We start from the raw sequence: 22581 nt of genomic DNA, 5'->3' as shown, positions 1-22581 counted from the left end.
GCAATAGACAGCAAACCTTCCCCAAGGGATGGGGACAAACTTTGCTAGAAGAGATTCACCCAGGGTACTGGCTCTCTTTTCTTATCTCCTCCATTAGCAAAGACACTAAAGGGAAAATCAAAACTGCTTTTAGTGGTACTTGAACTGGGCTACTCACTGTAGCACAACTCCAGCACTGCTGCCAACCATGTGGGGTGGCATCCTGCTCATCAACAGGTAACCATGTCACATCACTCCCACCGCACTAAGGCAGGGTTTGTGGGACAGTCCCACCACTGCAGCACTTTGCGGTGTCTGCCAGAACGGGTACCGACACGTCACCGACTGAACACGCTTAATGCAGTATGACTGTGTCTTTGATCAGTTCATCTTCGTCAATTTTTCTTTTCAAAATGCTCTCGGAGAGAAAAGGGAGCAGCATGCTGATGCACAGACAAATGTAGTATTATATGCTTATTAGAATAATAGAATAATTTAGGTTGAAAGGGACCTCCAGAGACTTCTATTCCCACGTTTCAAGTACGCTCTTATTTGAAGATGATGGATCCAGACTTTTCTTATTTCCTTTTAAGAATACATAAGGGTTTTTTGTTTATTTGTTCTAACATCAGTATTGAGTATAATGACTTCCTGTAACAGTTCATATAATAAAATGGAGTTTATGCTCCAGTATTTAAAACCAGATCTCAAGGAAAAAAAAAGAGAAGGAGTTCTCTTGCATTTTAAGATCTTAATATGGCTTTTCAAATTAGGACTGGAATCTAAAAAGAAAGATAAGGGAGATGGTCTCCAAAACTGTGCTGAAACTGTATGAAACAGGGCACCTAAGCTGTTCAGATGTTTCAAAAATCTTACCCCACAATCATAAACCTACTGAATCAGGTATCAAATTTTAGAATCAAAGAATCCTGGAATGAGATAAGCAACAAAGACCTGAACATACAGACCTTGCCATAGACAGTGATTATTAGATCACCTAAAACAAATTAGCTCACCCACAAACAGTATTTCAATGCTTTATAAAGGACAAAACCATCTGAAATACCCAGCAAAGACTTATTTCTTTCAGCAGAAAATACTTCTCCTGAAGAACCAGCAGTACGAGTCTAACAACATCCATGAATCAAGGTAATTTCGTCTTCCTCACTTCAATCCAGTGTGCCCAGTAGTCATATTGAAAAAGTTATTCAACATGAAGCTTATCATTGGTAACTACCGCGCACAAGGTTCCATTTTGTTTTAATAAAAGAACACAAAACAAAACATATGCTTCCGTTCTTGACTCTTACCTATTGCTTGGAAGGGAATCCGAGACTGCCGAACTGCTATTATTAGCAGACCCTGCTCGCGTATTTACCTGCAGGCAGGGAAAGGATCTTTATCAGTCGTTTGTGTTCAGAGGACACTATTCTAATTAACCTGTAATTTGCCATGAATTTCTCATTTCACTATGAAGGTTAATTAGCTTGTTGCTAGGCATGCCGATGGTTGAGGTCTCGCCTGTATGTAGGTTAGCAGGCTATATAATTCATGGACTACAATATACTATCTTTATATCTTAAATGCTTACTTAAATAATACAGAAAAAGAGATTACATGTCCACCATTTATTCTCATTTTAAAAACTAAGCAATCATTTAATATATTCATAGCCTTCTGCATTTCAAAATTAGTATGATTACAGAAGCAATAAGCATACCTGAATGAATCAAACAGCCTAAAAGAATTTCATTGCAGTGCCTTCCACACTTAGATAAATTACTGAAATCAAACTAATATGGTGAGGTTTTTTAAACTCTTTGAAGTAGTAGCAGGCATTAGTTGATAAACTGAGTATTAAAATTCAGGAACCTTATTAACAGAGGTTAAAAACAAAAAGGAAGGCAATTCCATTTTTAATAAAACTGTATATAGAGATATTGCAGCCAACACCCAGCAGATGAATCCTTCTCCCACCCTCAAAAAAAAAAAAAAAAATCTGCTTGTCAGAGCTCAAGAAAGTGCAGTTTTATTTGACATTTCAATAAGTGGAACACAGCATTACAAATCCATCTAACTTTACTGAAACAATTATTGAAATTCGTACCTTCAGGCCATGTATGTTCCGTTTCCCAGGAGGCTTGCAGGCTGAAACAGTAATTGACTAAATTGTAGAACACATCAGGGCCATTTACAAATTTGCTCAAAATGAATCTTTTAAAAAGAAATGAGGGTGACACCAAAATTAGCAGAGAGAAATGATTGAAAAGTGCCTCACAAGACCCAGAGTGGGAATTATGAACCAGGATTTTTAACTTGCAGGAGTGAGCATTTATAAATGCTAAGAGCTTTCTGACACCATGTAATATAAATTCTAATTTCTGCTTAAAACACATCAAAATCAAGAGAACTGTTGGCTTAAATTATCAGCTTCTTCTTGTAATTCAAATTAAAATCTTATGTCACTATTATTTTCACATGCTGTATTCTTTCTGGCATTTAACAGAAATATTTGCAAGATGTATTTTAAAGGAATCAGCTGCCACACATCATGAATTAGTCATATTGTCAAATGCAAACAGTTTGTTTTAAATGTGGCAAAAACATGTCAGTCTCAAGAAACCAAATACTGGATAAATGCAATACAAAATGCCACATTTTGGACACAGATGTACAAATGTGGCATCTTACTACGATGTCTAGATTTACAGAGGGACATGCTGCTTGAGGAGAAAGTATTTTCCTCAAGTCTCTCAAACTATATATTGCCTTGTTCTTCCATTCAGTGGATGTGCTTTTGTCAAATGTTAAAGCCACAAAGGCTTCTAGCTACATGTTACAGACAGTTCCCATTTTAAAACTACAGTGCCCTACAAATTGTATGTTAAAGGGCCTGTCACTTTTGATTGATTGTCTGAGGAGGGATGAATTTGATTTTCTCTTTCTCTGATGCACATGCATTTCATTTCAATTTTTGACAGCAGGAAACAGAACTATTTATTAGTCAGAAGGACACAGATGATAGTTATTAAACACATCGGTTAGGGCCAGGCCATGTGCCTTTAAATGATATTAGAAATTACCATGTGCATCTTAAAGAAGAAAAATATTATGATACTGTGGTCATTAAAAAAAAACCCAGAAAACAATAAACTATTCTAAAAAAACCAATAAACTATTCTAAAATACATATAAGCATATTAATTTTTTTCCAATAGATTAAAATCAACATTTTGAACACTATATTAAAAGAATAGTATTTTTTATGGGATATATATAACACAGACGGGAGATATATACATGTGTGTGTATGCACACACACTCTTGTTTATGTATATGCATACACAGAGGTTTATTTTCAGTATAAAAAAAGAACTCTGGCTCTTACTACCCAGACTGCAACAATGCATTTTTTTAAAAAATAGACAAAATACCAATTTTTCCCCTTAAAGACCTTTAAATTATCAAATTAATACAGCACAGCCAAGGTAACACAGGATGGCACATAAGACATTTACTGCTGGCAGGCTTTATGGAAGACAGGAGTTTCCAGAAGCTGACTGGAGACAGCAACTGAGAGGCTTCCTCAGAAGTAAGAGAGGCAGAAAGGGAAAAGGACTCAAAGGAAGATTGGGCTTGCAAAGAAAGCTCTTAAAAAGGGAGAACCTTAAATTACAGGCAGAAAAGCTGCACGTTACTGATGCAGCTTTAAACTGCAGTACGTAGAGAGACATGGCCAAAAGGGCATGAAAGAAAAGTGCTTGTGCTAACAAAATTTGGGATGTTCATTAGAGAGGCAGGACAAGAAGACAGAAAAAAAATGCAGGGAAGCACATTTTATTCGATATTGCAGAAGAGCAGCAGCAGAACTTAGAGGCAGTCTGGGTACAAAGGGAGTGCAGGGTAGCTTTAAAGCTGTAATCTAGAAAGAATACATGTCTTAAGAAGGTGATTTGGAAAGATGAAACAGCAACTCAGCTCTGAAGCAATTTAAAGCCATCTAAGAGGAAACACCCAGCAGAAACGTGTGTAGTTGAGCCAATGGTGAAAATGTAGAAACAGTACATGGGGATTGTATCCTCAGCAGCCTGGAGATGAATTCTGAATCTGTAGTCAAAGATTATCCTTGGATGTAAAGCAAATAGAAAAAGAGACAGCAGCAGAAATAGGAGTCTACTTGGCTGGTTCTTCAGGAACAACCCAAAAGGAGAATCTAAAAGGAGGTTAAGCCCAATTTGTAATTTCAAAACATCCCTTTAAACACTCAAGCATGCCAGCTATTGAGCACCTCCTGTCATAACTTCCTTGAACTGTTTGCTTAAGGGGAAATATATCTAATTGCCTTGTATTTCCAAGAAGGGTTCTCTACCTACTAGGGTCATCCACTGTATCAGTTTCTCCAAGCCACATGAAAGCATAGCACTTTATTTCTTGCAAGTGGTGGTCAGTGGTTTTAGACAGAGTGTATGTCAGTAACTAAATGGCCTTCTACAGAAAGGGGTTCAGGAGAAAGGCTGAGCACCTCCCATCTCAGCCTGGGAGGAGGCAGAAGACAGCTTCCCTCTTTACAGCTGTCCTTGTACTCATATCATGAGAACAGATCTCAACTGCTGATTGCTCTGGAGTCCCACAGCTCAAATATCTGGGAGTCCCTCTCTCAATCAGATCCTGCTAGCCTGACCCATTAAAAAAAATAAAATAAAAAAATCTCCATATTCCCCTTGAATTGAAGTCTCTTTTCCATAGCAGCATACTAAACTACCAGGAAACCCAGCCTCCTTTTGAGACCTTATTAGCATGTGTTTGAGAAGGCTGTTGGTTAATTGCCCAATTCAAACTTCAGAGAGTTGTAAGTAATGGAAGTCTAGAATGTTTAATTGGGAAACTCATAGTATGATTATTTGTATAATATCAGTTAAGTGAGAAGAGCTTAATTTTTAATTATTTCAATTAATTTATTGCTGGGAGATTTACTTGGAGAATTTAAACCTTATCTGTTTCATCAATTAAGAATCAGAGATTCAAAGACTAGATAGTGAGAGCATCTGAATGAATCAGCGGAATTATGTAACGTATTAAGTCTTTTTTTAGCCATTATTTGAGTTCAGAGAGCGCGGTGCATTCCCAAAAACCTAACTAGCTGTCTACGGATTTTTGTTCAGGATGTAGATGACCTATTTTTTAATTGCCTCAACCCACATAATTGATTACATCTTTCCCTGTTCAGGAGAACTATTAAAGTAGTAGTGATCATTTTGATACCATGAAGTGCCCAAATCTCAAATAAAATATGTCACGCATAGAGCTTCTGTGACAGACACATTCCCATTTTCAAAATGAACAATGACAGTCACATTTCCCCAAGTCTGTTAGACTGATTAATGACATTAAAAGATCTTAACAAACCCCAATTTTCCTAAGTATCCAAAACTTAAGTTATTCATCTGCTTTGGTTTGAATACATGCAGAACCATCACCAATGAGTTTTTTAAATGTACATAAATATGCACTATGCAAACTGAATCTTGTTAGCCTAATTTACTCCAGTAAATTAGCTATTTTATATGCAATAAATGTAGTTTTCACTACACTCCCCACAATAATGAATTCTTCTATCCAAATTAAGAGGTAAACATCATGTTATGTGCATTTAAACCTCCCGAAAACATAACTGTTGATGAAACAGTTTACTGATATCATCATTGTTGATTAGAATTTGTTAAGCATTACCTCTTGGATATATCTGTAGAGGCTCTATTAACTGTCCATTTACTTGCTGTTCCATTACAGTGGAGTAATACTGCAAAGAGATTAAAGAGATTACTCAGTAATGTATGAATAGTAGTAAGAACACTTATGGATTGTTTAAGTCAATGTTTTTTGCTTTGTGGTTTTTTTTTTTTTAAATTGCCATAGTACATTTCAGCCTTTAGAATGCTTTCTTGCCATTTGCAATGTTCACACAATAAAGTGGCATGGAGGAACATAAGCACAGGGCTGCGATACCGAGCACAGGACTGACTGCAGCACAGGGATCCGTTATTGGCTCAGCTAAGCAAGTTTCAGGCCCACCTGAAGCCTTGGAATGCTTCAGAAGAGTGAGCAAACGAAACATTTACAGCAAACACAGCAGTTGCCACACCTGGAGAAGCCAGGAAAACCAGTCAAATGTGGAAACAAAGAAATGCTGTAAATATAGTCAAAAACTGTGCAATTAGGAAAACTCCAAGGGAGAAAAGAATCTGGAACCTACCCAACAATTTGCAGTGATGAAGCACAGTCAGGGCAGTCGGGGCCACATCTCACATAAGCGGAGATGTCATGCATTCCCTTAGCATACAAATTTAATGCACAGTAGGGTATGCAAAACAGTGTTACTAGAAAGCTCCTGCAGACATACTGAGACCTTGGACTCCACAGCAACTGCTACAAGTGATCTGGGAGGAAGTTTACTGGTAAAGAAAGGCTAAGAATGGACAAAAAGGTATGCAAAAGTATCTGAGACCATCAAGACCCAAGACAACAGAAAATATGTAATGCGGTATGAAAAAGCCTGAGAAGTGGCACGTGGATGAGGAGTGGCATTAAATCAAGAAATAAACATTTGGAATAAATAAATCAAAATCTTTACAAGCCTTTTTTAATTGACCCTCACTCCTGAGAAGCAGTGAGCACTCACCAGAGAGGACATTTAACATTACGACCACACAATGCCAGGGCAGGAAGACAGACCTTGCTACAAGTTTACTGTCTATAACCCATACATCTCTCATCATGATGTGTTAAATATTGAAAGCACATCACAAAGCACATTTCTTTTGCAATCACCAAACATCTTTGAAGAAAACACGCTGGCTGTGGGCCAGATCTTCATGGCATAAATCAGTGTAGCTCCACTGACTTTCATGCTAATTCTCACCAGCCGAGTGTGGTCTAAGACTTCAGCATGTCACTGTTACCAGCATTTTGTGATACTATTACTCAAACTGGCAAGAATGGATGTCAACAAGCAAAAAAATTCTAAGTCTCTATGAAATCAAACACATGTATTTCACTCACACCAATGGTTTCCCGTAACACAGGCATTTTTTACTTATGTAACTTAAAACAGACGAAAGTTTATTAACTACCTAACATTACAAAACATTTTTCTTTCCTCTTACAATGGCATTAAACATGTGAACGTTAGTAAGCAAGTGTTAGATGGACAAAGTCAATTTATGTGCAGAAGTTTGAGTGCTTGTTTTTCGCATTCATGTCAAGAAACAGGAATAAATTTCCTTTTTGTGAAAACAAACAAACAAACAAAAAAACACCAAACCAAACCTGATATAAAGAAAATTGCTGAGGGTTTAAGGATCCATCCATCCCCACCTCCTGTGTGTACATCTAGTATAATGCCTGCTGCTAAAAGCATTTCCCTCATTAAAATCTCACCACAAGATTTTTGAGCGGGGCATCTCATTCACATTAGTGCACAAATGTATAAATCCACATCTTAAATAACTGCGTGACACATGCTTTCACTGTGCTTATACAGAGCAAAGCTATTCATTACAAAAGCCCACTCTTGAAATGATCAAAAGGTTTTTCAGGAGCCAGAACTACCCCATAGACTTATTTTGTATCAGGGGGGTCATGAATAACATGCCAAATCCTCCCCCATGTCCCCATATCCCTTCATAAAAATGTGTCACCAGTACCTAACAGCTATGGAGCTGTAAAAGAATCTCCTGCTCCACTGGGGGCCAAAATTGCCTAAGAAAAACAAACTTCTTTATTACTATTTTACTAGTGGTGTTCTATGACCTGAAGACATATATATACACAGTATAAACTTAAATTACACACTCTCCAGAATAATAAATTAAAATAAACATACATGAGACTGTTTCCTACCCTAAAAAAAAACCCAAAACCAAAAGCAACCCAAAACAGAGGGAGAGAGAATAAAAAAAAACCAAGCATGGACCTCTCCATTACTCAAACAGTGATGACAAGTAAATGAAATATCAATCATGTAAGCTGTCAACCTTTTGGGACAGCAATAACTGTTAACAAGTAGTCTGGAAAAATTGTCTGAAAATGACTTGTCCTCCACACATGAGCATTTGAGGTTTCCATGGAAAATTAAGATGCCAGTGGCTATTTGGAACATTGTTCAGGTATTCTTTTTAATGGAAAATTTGCCACTTATTGATCCAGAGCATGTACCCCTTGCTTTCAGAAAGCTGCAAGCAACTTTCCAATCAGTGGCTGTCAAAAAAATTACTGCCTTTTTATACTGATACAAGACAACAACTAAAGTGCAACTCCACTGCTACTCAATGTCTGTCTTTAATTAACTGCAATGCACAACAGAAAAATAATTTTATTTACCATTCCACAATATTTGCATAGGCATAACACAAAATATTTCTGCATACTGTAAAATAATTCCAGAACTGTCTGAAATCACTTACTGTCAAGTTCAGAAACGAAAGAACCTGAACATAAGAGCTCATGCATGATTCAAAATATCTTCCCCAATTATAATGTCATACCTGCATGGAAGAGATCTGTATTCTCAGGGAATATTTTTTGTTGTTGTTCTTAAACTGAAAGAAAATATTTCACTTTGGTTTTGGAGAATACTAGCAGAACTGGAGGCAAACTGCACCACGTCAAAATTCCCAGAAATATTTTAGCAGCTGTTCAATCCTCCAAATATTTGTTGCAGGCCTCTAAATACTGAAAAATGAGTATTTTTCTTCCCCAGTATATTCTTCAAGATTACAGTAGATTCATTCCTTTTCCTGTAGGCTAAGAACATTTGTTTTCTTATAAACATATCCCAAAATGACACCTATAGGATGTTAGAAAGTTAAACCATCAATGCAACACTCAAATAGAAAACTAGTTTAAAACCAAAGGGAAAATTTTCAGAGAAGAAAAGCTGCTGAAGCAGAAAGAAGTCATTTACAGACATCCCATAATTTTTAAGGGAAAGCAGAGAGTTGAGTAATCATAACTCTAATGTACTGAAACTTTAACAGTAAGCTTGGAAGCATAGCAAAAAGATGACCTTACAAAGGCATGATTAATCGTAAGACTGTGCCAGGAAAATGCAAGTTTTCCAGTTTAACAGCAAAAATGGCAGACGTTTTATAAGGAAAAAAATCAAGAAACACAAGGAATTCCAGTGGGGAAGCATCGTCAGTGATCTAGTTGTATGAAACAAAACAAAACCAACCTCAGACAAGCACAAAACCCCCTTGACTACAGCAGATTTTTCTTCCTTTCTTTCACACATCTGTCTTACACTCTTTAATATCAAACTTGTAATACAATGGTTTCACCTCCTCTGGAAAGAAAACTGCACATGAAAAGGGGCTTATTTAATAAATCCCTCGAGTTTCACAGAGATCAATCACCAGCATCTGGAACCTGCACTTCTTTCACCCCAGGATTAAGTCATAGGCAATGACTAAAATCTCTTTGAACCAGGGTCTGCTAACAGACTTCCAGTCAACAAATGTCCACCACAGCCTTCACGAGGCAAGAAAGAGTACAACCTCCGCAGGTAACAAGAGGATCAGAATTTCACTGAGGAAGCCTTCCTGGAGCCTAGAAAACACGAGCCCCCTTCACAGGAAACACCAATCATTTGATGTGTTTATGTGCTAAATTCACAACAACAAAACTACGTTGTTTTGCCAAACACTAGAGAATATATGCCCAAGAGGGATCCATTAAGCAGAGACTCAGGCAAGATGTAGGTGATCCAAGCATGTCCCTGCTCTGCTTCCTCTGCAACCGGGAACTGATGAGGAGGACTAAACTGAACCAAGTCATTAAGTCCCACCAAAACCACCTACGAATGGTACTAAACAGGGCTTGTTTCCGATACGTTCCGAGTTAATGTCTCCAAGTACAGCGAGAAGCGCACTTTACAAGGAACTAGCATTGCATCTGGCTTAGAGAGCAAATACCCATTTGTTACTTCCTTGCTTATCAATTTAATTTGAAAGGAAAAGTTAAATTATTTTTTTTCCACTTACATCTGCAACGTGAAAGATACACTGAAGCTATACTCAAATTATTTTGTTTCAATAAGTAACTGCATACTTTATTTCTGTAGACACGTTTTATATTTACGGGTATATTTTACACACATCTATGTATATAAAGGCACACACAGACACACACATCTCATATTAAAAACCAGAAAATACATCTTTAAATCCTCTATGAATATTGAGCCTGCAGCTACAATGAAACTCTTCTGTTAGGAGGGGTGAAACACTCTCCAGATGAAAGTAGATTTTGAAAAATTTTTAGAGCCCAGGGGTTCATTTTTAATGAGCCGTTACTTTAAGTACTGCATAAAAAATACAAGAAATTGATAGTCCATTTAGCCTGCACTATACCTAATGCAAAAGTCATTAAGATGCATTATTCTTAATGTTTATGATATGATCAGTAAGTGTACAAGTCTTTTTTTCCCAAAAAAGTCAAGCATGTCCATATATCTCATATGATATAGTTTTTAAACACCTACACTTAATACAGGAATATTGTACTGTGAACACTGCAGCTTATGTTAACACTTTGATACAAGCAAAAATACACAAACAAACTGAAAAACATGGAAAATATCAGCATTTGTTATACTGTACCTACATAAGATAGCATGGCTTTCATTTCTTCATCGCTTCTAACAGTAATCCGATCACCATCCTCATCTTCATCTAACAAAGAAATGTATCACATTCATGAACAATGGAAGAAGGACATTTCCAATTTTAATATGTAAGGTTTTTACCTGAACTTCTACAAGCAAATAAAAATATGAAGAATGTATAAGCCAACTACACAGGTAGTCTGAAATAATAATGTATAATGACTCCAAACATTAATTAACAAAGACTACAATTACATCTAAAAAGGGGGCACGAACAAAGCGCTCAAAACTTTGCTCTCAACAGTTCTTTTACTGCCAGAACCTCTCCAGAAGCCAAGAGCCTCACACATAGTATAATACCCGCTGCTGAAACCCACCGAGGTATTCTTTTGACACAGCAAACAGAAAGTAAAGTTTCTTAGTGTGCTTTGATCCTCCCAGATGGAGTTAAGTTCTGGTGGTTTCTTTAATCAGAATTACTAGAAATTAAAAAAAAAAAAAAAAAATTAAACTGTTTTCCTCCCACTAAAGCCTTCTAAGTCTTACTGTCAACTCTACCTCAACTCACCTGCCCCATGTCAGCCTCCTCCCAATCCTTTGCCCCCATCCCTGTTACAAATGCACAAGCATCTCTGCTTCTTCACAACAGAGCAACACTGACTTAAAACCAGTAACTTACAAGTGGACACAAATCTGCAATGTTTATATAGAGAGATTTAGACAAAGGCAGAAGTTTGTGAACGAGCAAAACCAGTCTGTGCCTTTGTTCGCAGTGCAACTGTGGGTGAAGAGGAGGCAGGAGGCATGAGCAGCATTACCGGGCAATCACGGCTTTGTGATGACGGCTCAGGCACAGCCACGAACGCAAAGACGAGGCACTTCTGGCATAATGAAAGAGGCTGCTGTAGAAACAGAACCAGAGGAAAGGGAGCAAGATTCGAAAAGGCTGCAGCAGAGCAAGGCATTCAGAAAGAATTATTAATATGAAGATCTGAAGGAGGAATAGACTTTCCAAAAGACATATGGCGGGATTCAGCAGGTGCAGATTTACCAGGGGGCTCAGTCCCCCCCCATTAGCACCAGCTGGTACAACAACACGCTCCAATGTCACAAGCCGCAGTTGCTGAGACACCCCGTGCGGTTCCTTCGCTCAGATGGGAGCAGTGTCCACCCCATCCTCTCCCGCCCTGGTCCTCATGAAAAGCTCGTACACTTTCACTGATGGGAGAGCTGCACCAGTCACCAGATGAATGGAACAGACCCCTCCCCTCCAAATCAGTTACAAAATGTTAATTTCTTTTTATTGCTCTAGCTTTGGGGAGAAGGGAGGGGTTAATGATCTGTCTCCAATTTTTGCCTGCTGCTATTTAAATATCTTCCTTAGATACTTATTAAAAAAAAAACAAAAACAAAAACAAAGCACGTTGGTTTTACATTTGTTTTTTTCCTTTGGACAGGGAGTTCTTTGAAAATAAAACAACCACGAAATATCCAACTGATACCAAAGAATGGCTGACAAATTCACATGACTTTTTGGCCAGAAAACATCTATTGTGGGGAATCTCAACCACACAGGCCCATTTGAGCTGGGATATTTAAAAGGCCTGAGACACCCACCTCTTCCTGAAAGGTGATGGGGCTCAGTGTGTCAGGACATGTCCACATACACGAGGACGGACAGACCAGAACAATTCTGCCTGTGCTCCAAGTTGCAAGCAGGCCGGTCAGAAAGTCGTATGGTTACGAAAGAAAAGCACTCTGCCCAAGCTATCATGCACTGGGAAACCAAGGAGCAACATACACACCGCATTTCAAACACCTGTTAAATACCAAAGGGTGAGGACATGGAGATGAGCGAGTGCATTTACACGGCTTTGGGACTGGAGCAGGTTTGCTCCTGACCAGCTCACGATGCGAGCAGAGGCTGAGGCAGTTTGTCTGTCTGTCCCCCCCATCTCTATAGAGGTGCTCTAACTGATACACGTGCTCTCTACAATCACAGTCCCTGTGTATTACATCAGCATCAAAAAGTGCCGTTGTGTCCCTAGATGAAAACTCATTCTTGCTCAAGAATGTGGGAAGAGATCCAAGTCAACAAATTAAAGTTACCCGAGAAAAGGAGTTTGTTCATTTTGCCTCTGAAAACCTAGCAGGTAATTCTGAGGCTGTAAGAGAAAAGCAAAACAATGCAGAAGAGAGAGCAAAACAACAGGAGAGAAATAATAAGGAAAAAAAGTAAAATAAAAACCTCAGAATTACACTTCAAAAATGTACTGGAAGAGAGCTATGGGACATTGGAAACATGGAAGCTGGAAGAGGAACTAGGTAGCGTAGCGATGTCCTACAAGAGCCTTGTCTCATGGAAATTTAACTGGTGAACTGTCAGATTGCTAAAACTACTTGCTAGGGTTACCAGCCTGCAGCAAGTCATGAATGATGAAAAGATTAAGAAGAGTTAGTGAGTTGAAACCAAATGCTTCCTTGCCTGGAAACATTTCAGGCAGAAAGGAGGAGGAGTTGTAAAACTGCTACCTGGCCAAAACCCAAGTCCCAGTTGCAGTGTGTAACAGAGTAAGAAAAGCTGAAGAAGCAGCTGTTAGAATAGTGAACACAATGAAGGCCATGCATCAACAAGAAGGGATCAGAGTAAAATGCAGAAGAGAGGAAACATATGACAGAGAGAAGCGAATATACAGAGATAAAAGCTGTTAAACAAGCCTGGCTTGAGGGAATAAACTGAGCTGGGACCACCAAAAAAAAAAAAAGCAAAAAAAAAAGCTGAAAAACTCTTAAGAGTCCACTTGCAAAATGTTCATTAAAAAAAAAAAAAAAAAATTAAAAAAAAAATCACACATTATTCATTGCAAATGATTAAGAAATTAACTCTGAAGTTCTCAGAACTGCAAAATTCCTGATGGTGGTACAAAGAGAATAAATTAAAAATATGTTGATGAAAATGCAGAAAATGTTACTTGGCATTAAAAAAGCCAAATCTAAAATAGCCCGGCAATGCTTCTAAATAGCAAAACCAGAAAAAAAAAAAATGTATTTCTTGTATCTGTGCAGAGATCCTTTGCCACCCTATCTTGACATTTAAGTGGGCATAACCCAAAAACTAGCTAGATATGACACATGGGCTCACAAAGATTTCCAGGCTTCTCTACTTGCCTAGAGCACAGCAATATGATTTTCCAGCACATTAGGGAAGCAGAAGTAGAACCAAAAAAGCCTACGTACTGGCTGGATTTTGCTAATGTCACTTAAAATGGAGGAAGAAATCCTCACAAGATACCAAATAGAGTGCAGCAGATGGTAAACAAATATTATGAAGCAATCTTCACAAAATCTGCAGTGTGTCACAAATATACAAAATAGCAGAGTTTGGATAAAAGGATCATAACAGGCCATATGTTGTTAGTGATTTTATTTGTAGCGATGTGTAATACAATGGTGAAATCCACATAAAGGTCCAACAGTAGGAGAAGTGCAGCCCCAGGTAGGAGCCGCAATGGATGGTACACTGTAGATAACAATAACTAAACAAACAGTAGAGGAGCCTGCACTGGATGGCAATTATCCACATCTGAAGAAGCAATGAAGCAGGTGAGAATGAAGCTTAAGCCAGTAAAACCTAGGCATTTGATATGGAAAAAGTAACCAGAAAAATCACACATCAATATACATAACATATTTTAGATGCCAGTTAAATGGCAGGGGAAATGGTTTTGTGCAGATGTAAATGACAGACTAGAGACATGAACTGAAAGCACAGAAGCAGATGTTAGAAGACGCAATGAAATAAGTATTTCCAGGAAAGTTCTACACATGGTACCATTAATATGGGCTACTGCCCTGATGGCAGTGACTGTTACTGGTGCATGAAGTTCAAACAAAGCTAATGTGTGACGTGGGAGGTATGTAAAAGAAAAAATATTAACAAATCATAAAAAAATGGCAAGGTCTGGAGCCTGGTTTTGCTCAGGTCTCTTTAGGAAGTCTTGTTTTAAAAAGCAGGTCAGGATAAATGTTGAGGCTATGGAGAAGTAACACTTACAATCTCCATTCTTGGGTTTCTGGTGTTTTAGGAGGTAAAAACACAAACACAGGAAAAGAAAGATAAAAAGCACTAAATAGTACTTGAAGGACCATAAAACAATATTTCCTTTGATTATCTACACACAGAATTATCCATAAAGCTCTAAAAAGGGAAGAAATGCTAATAAGAATGCAAGGCCCTATCTTGTCATGTCTGCTCTCTCACCTTCAGCATCACTACCTTACTCATATAACACTTTTAATCCCCTCCAGCTCCTTCTTGCTATTTCATCTCTATCAAAGGAAAGCACAGAATCACATAGAAAAAAAATATAATAAACATTAAAAGGGAATAGCAGGAGCCCTCTCCACTTGGAACAAAACTATAGCTTGGTATCTTATCCCCTAACACAGATGTTTGACTCCCCTTTGCAGCTTATTGCTCTCCAGATAGGACAATCCCTCAGGAATCCCTCAAAAATTAAAAATAAACAGGGTTCAAAGAATAGAGCTGAAATAGAAATTAGCAGATATAGGTCTAAACCTGCACTAACATACTCACTGAGAGCTTTCCTAACTCAGCAAAAGCATAATAAAACCACCTTCACAATGTGGAAGCGTCATCATGACAACCCCAACCTACAGCTTTCTCAGATCCTACACAGAAGCTATTTTTCCCAGCTTCTCAGCCAGACTCACGTGGCCTTTTAGAAGTTACTACTACTGCCCAAGTCTAACCAGGTGCCATTTTCCTGCAGCTCTCATACCTCCTCCAGGAGCTGACGCTGAATAACTACTGATATCTCCCACTCTCACACAGGAGACAGAGAAGAGGGTGTATTTGGCTTGAGCCCAGCAAAAGGAAAAAAGGAAAACTAAAAACACAGCAGTCCTTCCAGCAAAAAACAGACATTTGTTCCAGTGAAAGGAAACATTAATTTCTAACGCTGCTATATTTGGTACAAAATCTGTATGTTGTACCATATCTCTGTAAAAGCTGCTGCTCTTTTGGTTTCTTCCAATGGAGGATTAAAATTTTAAACTTAGACCTACAGGTGCTTTATACTTTTCATTTAATTCGAGCAATATAATTGCAGTGAGGAGTAAGAGCATGGTAAGGTCATGCTGGTAATTAAAGCTATATTGTAGAAATATGCTCATTCAAGATGTGATTAAATAATAAAATATTGCTTAGTTCGGTATCATCATTAAACTTGCATTAATGCATAAATATTTAACTGTAACATATAATGAACATAAACATTATTTATTTAAAAAATGACAGCCCTATAATGTGACAAAAGAGACAGTTTATACAACTCATACTTACACTCAAATGCTGTTGTCGTTGCATCTGGCAAAACTTGACCGATGACATCCTAAAATGTAAAGAAGAATTAGCTATATATCAAATGGGAAATGCCTGAGATGATTTAGAGTAAATCATCTTAATCACTTCCCAGCTGCAGGCTGAAGACTTCAAGACTTGCTACTCACCACTGCCCCCAAATTACAAACTTTTTAGCGCACAACACAAATCAGTACAAATCATGGTGCTCTTCTTCCTCTCCACGTTACCTTGAGGAAAACTGTTTTCACATAACTCAATCATAATTGCAAACAAATCAGTGTTGTCTGTTCTTGCAGTTTAAAGAATCGATTTGATTCTATGATTTTGTCAGTAGGTTATAGAAAAATGTATATGTAACTCATCGAAGTCAGTCATAAAAACAGAGATTTATGAATAGCTTTTTACTTAAGAATGCACGTTTTCTCTCTCAGTCCTTCTGCTTACATCACCCTGATTCCTCCTCTCCACCTCCAAACAACTGCCTTGGTCCTCCCTCCCACCACAAGGTAAGTTCATCACACGGCTCCATCTCCTGCCCTGCCCGCAGCTCAGGAAAAACAGGCTAACAAAAGCTCCGGATGGGTTTAGGGCTGCCATCATGAATTAAAACAGTAGCTGTGAGACTGAACAAATTTTTGTTGCTTTCACTCCACAACTGCCCGGGAAAGCGGCAGGACCCAGCAGCTGCACCGAGCTGCCTGCTGCTGCCTTGCAAAGCAGCGCTGCGTCTCAAGATGCTCTCCACTACATGCAAGCCAGAAAGTTTGGAGGGCTCTTTGTCACTCCTAATTGGAATTTAAACTTCTTCAAAACTTGGTAGACAGATTCAAATGTGCTGGCTGCCCTGGAGGAAATAAGGTTAAAATACCCGAAGAAGTGGAAGTACTAACCTAGAAGGCAACCTCCAACCTTGGCGTTACAACGATGCCATACAATGCCTTTCTTAGGGCAGATGTGAGCTGCACATACACAAGCCCATTGCAAAACACACCGACCATTTCCAAGTGTTACATGTCTCCGATCCAAACCAGCGTTTTTATGCCAATATGAGCCCTTCCTGTACAACTAAACCAAGAGGAGGAGAGCTTTTTTTTTTTTTTTTAGCCTTATACATACAGCATTTACTCAAAATTCAGTGAAAAATAGCTGCTCAGACTGAAGTCATCCTGGCCTCCCAGTGTATGTGCTGTTGTCAGCTTTTGCGAGGCTGCAGTATGTCATGTCAGGGCACGGCATAAATGCACAGCATGGTTTTTTCCTTCCTGCTGCCTGATTTCTCATGTCAGACAATCTCTCCACTGACAGTGTCGCAAAGTGATTAGAAATTAATGAACAACAATATTTATTGTAGTACATGCACTGTGAGCATTTTGGGGTGCTAAGCACCCCCCCATATCAAAACTTTAGTGATCACTGTCCTGTCACTTTTGCTTTCTCTATTTTTTCATTTAGTCTAAAACCAGGAAATTAAACATTCTGTGCGACGTTAAAGAGACACAATTAATACAAGGAGAAAGCACCAAAAGCAACCTAAAGATTTCCACAGAGCTAACTGAAGCAAATAATATTTCTAAAACTTTCTCATGTTGTCTTTTCATTTTAAATACTAAAATAAATCAATAGTATGTAATTTAAACTATTAATTGTATACAAAAGATGTGTAATAGTTTACCTAATTATGTAGACTGTAAATTTGTGGAACCAAAAAGGGGGAAAAAAACCCAACAAAACAAAACATTGCCAAGTTAACAAACATTCTGCCATTTAAATACTTCTACGGGGTTTGACAGCTCTGTCAGTCCTCTGTCAAAAGCCAGCCAAGCTGCACCCTCTATTCCTAACAAGAAATTAAAGTCTTGCCTAAACAGAAGACTGTGCTGTTAACTAATTATTCCTAAATCCATTTAGTTAAAGACTGAAAATTCCTCAGCAAACACACTGTAATTGTGACAGATTTAAGCCACTTGTAAAATGTTCTTACGTGGGCACACAGATGCTTCCATGAAATGGATTTAAAAATTGTTATCAGAAAAGGACCCCAGTTCTGGGATATTTAAAAACTGTATTTAAGAGGTGTGTAAGCATGGCACTGAGACAGAGACAGTTCTGACAGCCCCAAATGTCTGCTAGGAAAGCTCCAAGACTCCCAAAGCTGCTATAGCACTGAAACAGTGATGATAAATTCTTACACGCACCCCATCCCCCCACTGAGAATAACTTTTTCTATACATTGAGACTTCTTTAAAAAGAGTAATAACCAAGTACATGAATTTAAGAACTATGCACCATAACTCTGTCTTAACACTAAATAAATAGTTGAAAAGAAAACCCTACCAACAGCCACAAAAACTTTGCTCTGGTCAACTTTCAATATTTCTATTAAATCAACACATTTGAGAAAAAATAGCAGGGAGTGGAAGGGAGGGAAATTACACCATTACTCTGTTGTTAGCATAGTATTTTCATCAGCTACATTAAGACTTCCATGCTCAAACATTCAGCAGACCTCTCAGTGACCCAAGCTTAAAGGATTACTCTAAATCATGCACGTGTGATGATTTTCTACTATCACAACAGAGATCATAAACAATAAAATACTACAACTTGTAGACATTATTCAAGTGGGCTCACACACACGATAGCTTCTATTTTATCTTATAAAACTGAAAAGCATCTAATAATGAGGAGAAAAATCAGGGAACAGCACCTAAAACAAGAACTCCATCAAATCTGCTCTCTGAAAGAGCTGTGGAGCACTTGCCTCTTAGGCGAGAGCACAGAAAATGTGAAAGCACTGCTTTAAACAACAATGTCAACATTGAAACTATGGCCCTCGCTCCTGTTTCAGTTAAAACTTGTTTTATCTCAGTATGACATCATTAAGTTATCCTGAATTAACACCAAGTGCTTAAACACTCCAGTGACAGCCAGGGCAAATGAATCTAGACAGCCTGATAAAAAAAATAAGCTTATTGTAATTCATTTAGTGGTGCCTTTAAAATAAATCTATTTACTGGTAACTTACAGGTCTGCAAAGCTGATATACACAGAACATATTTAAAGTGACATTATGAAGAACAGCTCTTAGCACCCAGTTTAGGAAAGTAATCAAGAAAATCCCTAACCTACAGCATACAAGCAGTGCTGCTTCCATGGGTCAAACACCATCCTACTGCATCAAGACCAACCACGAGCACCAACCTGCAGGCATCAGGTTTTCCAGTTTGAATACCTGCTGCACAGTTTAGTACCTGTAAAGGCTCCTCCAAGAGACAGAACTAGAGCAGTTGAAAATTAAGAAATGTTGTCATTTTGTGTGTAAGGCATTCCACTGATCATCAGACTCCCAACTTCAACAGGTTATTCTATGGCTATGGACAGGATATTTAGTGACTCTATACTACTGCTTCTTCTCTGAAACTGGAAGACAGAAATATTCTTGCATGCCAGCCTGAAATCCTGCAAGGCTACACTCATTTGTATTCACAAGGCTGTTCACACTTCTAGGATGGTAAATTAACAAAAAATCATGTTTAAAAATAAAATATTTCTGTTCTCAAAGATAATTTTATGGGGCTTTCTTAATACAAAGCAGACCATGGGATCTACCTTAGAAGGAAGAACAACCTTACTACACAGCTAATTCAAGGCTCCCCCAAGCTGCCAGTTCCCACTGCTGCTAGAGATCTGGGGGTACGCACCTGGTTTTTGGAACTGGCTAGCAAACGTGCTTCTGCACTTCCAAGGCAAAATGGTACTTCCCATCAAACCACTTGGACTGCAGGTACACGGTGCAGGCTCAAGATTGCTGTGCTCTGGACAACACCACATAGAGAGCTAGATTGGTGCTAAACAGGGCAAACTACAGGGATTATTCAGAGCTTGATTGTGCCCCAAACAGCAAGAGCTGAGAAAAAAGGGGTACGTTGCATTCTTGTGTCTTCAATTGAGAGAGACATGGACAATAAGGAAAACAGTGGGGTCTGACTGGATTATTACTATTCAGTAATTTACCTTAGTAGGGAATGTCTCAATTCTCCACATTATCTTTAATTGATACTCTTAACACATAAGCCCTCTGTAATTGCCTACCAGGTGAGGGGAAATTACATTGAAGGCAGAAGGACAACAGAAGCCTGGGTCAGCCCCACTCCTGCCCTCCCCAGCCACATGTGGTGCCAGATCTACCACACTTTAGTGTACAGAGCCTTCATTTAATTTCTGTAGTTACTGGATAAATTAAGTGCATGTGCATACTGTGATGGCACCTCCTGAAACACAATCAGTTAGACAAATGAGGGCCTTGAGACAGTTCAGACCTTATTAAACTTCTTCCTTCTTAAGATTTCACAGTCCACAAGAGAGGGTTTTTGACATGAAAACGACAATCATCAAACAGTACTACTGCACGGCTACACTCCCAGCTGAACACTCTCATAACACCCGTCATCCCCACATCTGAGATTTCCACTGACGGTGAGAAATGTGTCATCACCTACTGACTCACCATACGTAATCCAACACTTCCAGTTAGGATGGAAGTACTGCTGTCACTGCTACCCTCAATGCAATTGCCTAACATTGGATAACTGAAAATCATCATCACCAACACAGATGTGAATTGATGCAGAAATCTATCCACTTTCACTTGACAAAGTGCTGGGACATTTCACCCCAGGAATTATTCACATTCTTCTATCAGTGGGTGGAAATAGTTCAGCATGCAGATGGCTGGAGACAGACCTGTGTCTGCAGAGGAGCTGGGTGAAGCGAACCACAGGTGTCTGTGGCAGCTGCACCTTCTCAAAAACACTGTTAACACAGTGATCTCAACCTGCACCGCATAGAAGAGCAAACAGTACACGTGGCCACCCACCTGGTGCAGTTCTCCGTTGTGCTCTGGTGTGCTAAATGAAACAACTGTGTAAGGGTACGCTCCCCACTTCGGCAGCTGTGCTTGGCTGGGGTAGAAGTGCCTACAGCACAGGCAATGGACATCACCAAATGTTTCATGGCTGCCTCAATGTGCACAGCTTCCTATACAAACATCACAGAAGTTTGGGAAGAACATCCATGATCACTGAATATAACCAGAAACTGGGATTTTGTAAGAAAACTAGCAAAAAAAAAACAACCAAAAAACTAGTATGCTCCTGTCATGTTTCACCATCACCTGCTGACTGGAGAAACTACCACCCATGCCATGAAACAGGAAGCTCAATCCGCTCATAGCTGGAAAAATACATTTTTCAAAGTCCCGTAGATCTGTTGGACAACTGCAAAAAACAACTCAGATGAGCGTCAAAATAGTGTGCAGAGAGATACGAAACAGAAGCTTCCTCTTTTCTCAGTGACTTCAATAGCAATGCAGAACAAGACAAGCGCTGCATTAGCCAAGCCTGCCTGCAGTTCTTGACCTTTTGAGTGGGGACGATTGCCTAAGTAAACTCGAGGCTTGCTGATCACAGGAACTGCCCATCTAGTGGTAGGAAGAACGCTCTGCGTGACATGTTTTATCACAGTCCCTCTGCTTTGATTTGTCATGCCTGTTCTATGACAGATCCCCTACATAACTGCCTCTCTAAACACATTAGCAGTGAAAAACAAAGTCCTCACCAACCCGAGACGTGCCAAGATGAAGATTTGCCTGACATGTCCTCCCTCACCATTCACTTCTTCCACACTTAGAGTGGCCACAGCTCTCAGAAAGCATCAGTTCCATGTGACCGGAGGTTAATGCTGGCGTTGACAACTTTGGGTGCTCCTCAAGGTCCCACGTTGTCCATTGATTGCTTCAGATGTCAAGGGCTCTTGTCAGGCTCTCTTCTCAGCATGCTGGAGGTGATTACTCAAACTCCTCGCAGCAGGGCATGGTTACAGGTATCTCACAAGACCCGAGCTCAGTACTTTGCCCTGATTAATAAATCAATGCAGGTAAAGCCTATTAGAGCTATTCCAACAGCTGTAGTATTGTACTTTTGCTTACTTGAGATCTGGCTCCAAAAGGCACACTGTCTCTTAGTACTATACCACAACTGAACACAAAGGTACATTTTAACTTCAGGTCAAAAAGTCATATGCTGGCCCCAGCTGCAACCCAATGGAGCAAATACAGGAGCTACAACAGAAACTGCAAGTGCAGAGTCTCACATGTAAGGTATGGTCCAACCACTGAATTACAGCTCTGCTGCCTGAAGCCCTCTCCAGCTTTTAGACACAGGTCCCCATACCGCACTGCTGCCCCAAACAAAGACTCCTGGAGCACCTGCAGGGCCAGCACCCCTGTAGGGCCACATGGTCAGAGTAAACCATAGGCTCCAATTCCTATGCATATGCAGTTGAAGCTTCAACAGCACTTTTTTTCAACTTACTTGTTAAACAGACTACACAGGTCAAGTCTAAGGCCCACATACTCCCAGCTGCTTTTATGCTGAAGCAACAAGGATGAAAACTAAAAAGCAAAATGGTTTTGCAAAGCCATGCCCTCAACCTGACAACGGTTCTCTATTTACTTCTAAGTAATATAATCAAACTTAAATTTCCAGTAATTCTA

General features: G+C 39.1%; 1 protein-coding gene across 4 annotated transcripts in view; it reads right to left on the bottom strand.

The window, feature by feature from the left end:
- The window catches only part of MAP2K5 (mitogen-activated protein kinase kinase 5), a 141047-nt gene that overhangs the window by 116933 nt on the left and 1533 nt on the right, over positions 1-22581 (bottom strand). For 3 of the 4 annotated variants that reach the window (XM_010572110.1, XM_010572111.1, XM_010572112.1), the window contains exons 2-6: positions 16008-16056; positions 10642-10709; positions 5710-5779; positions 2087-2127; positions 1290-1357 (exon numbers count right to left, since the gene is read on the bottom strand). In XM_010572110.1, the coding sequence (XP_010570412.1) occupies positions 1290-1357; positions 2087-2127; positions 5710-5779; positions 10642-10709; positions 16008-16056 (296 nt within the window). Of the gene's footprint in view, positions 1-1289; positions 1358-2086; positions 2128-5709; positions 5780-8522; positions 8730-10641; positions 10710-16007; positions 16057-22581 lie in introns of those variants that run through there. The other variant, XM_010572113.1, reaches the window with a different exon arrangement.

This window comes from Haliaeetus leucocephalus, unplaced genomic scaffold (genome assembly GCF_000737465.1).
Source record: "Haliaeetus leucocephalus isolate CR32 unplaced genomic scaffold, Haliaeetus_leucocephalus-4.0 Scaffold339, whole genome shotgun sequence".
Taxonomy (NCBI): domain Eukaryota; kingdom Metazoa; phylum Chordata; class Aves; order Accipitriformes; family Accipitridae; genus Haliaeetus; species Haliaeetus leucocephalus.
Note: the sequence above shows the minus strand (reverse complement) of the source record. Positions and strands in the feature narration are given on the sequence as shown.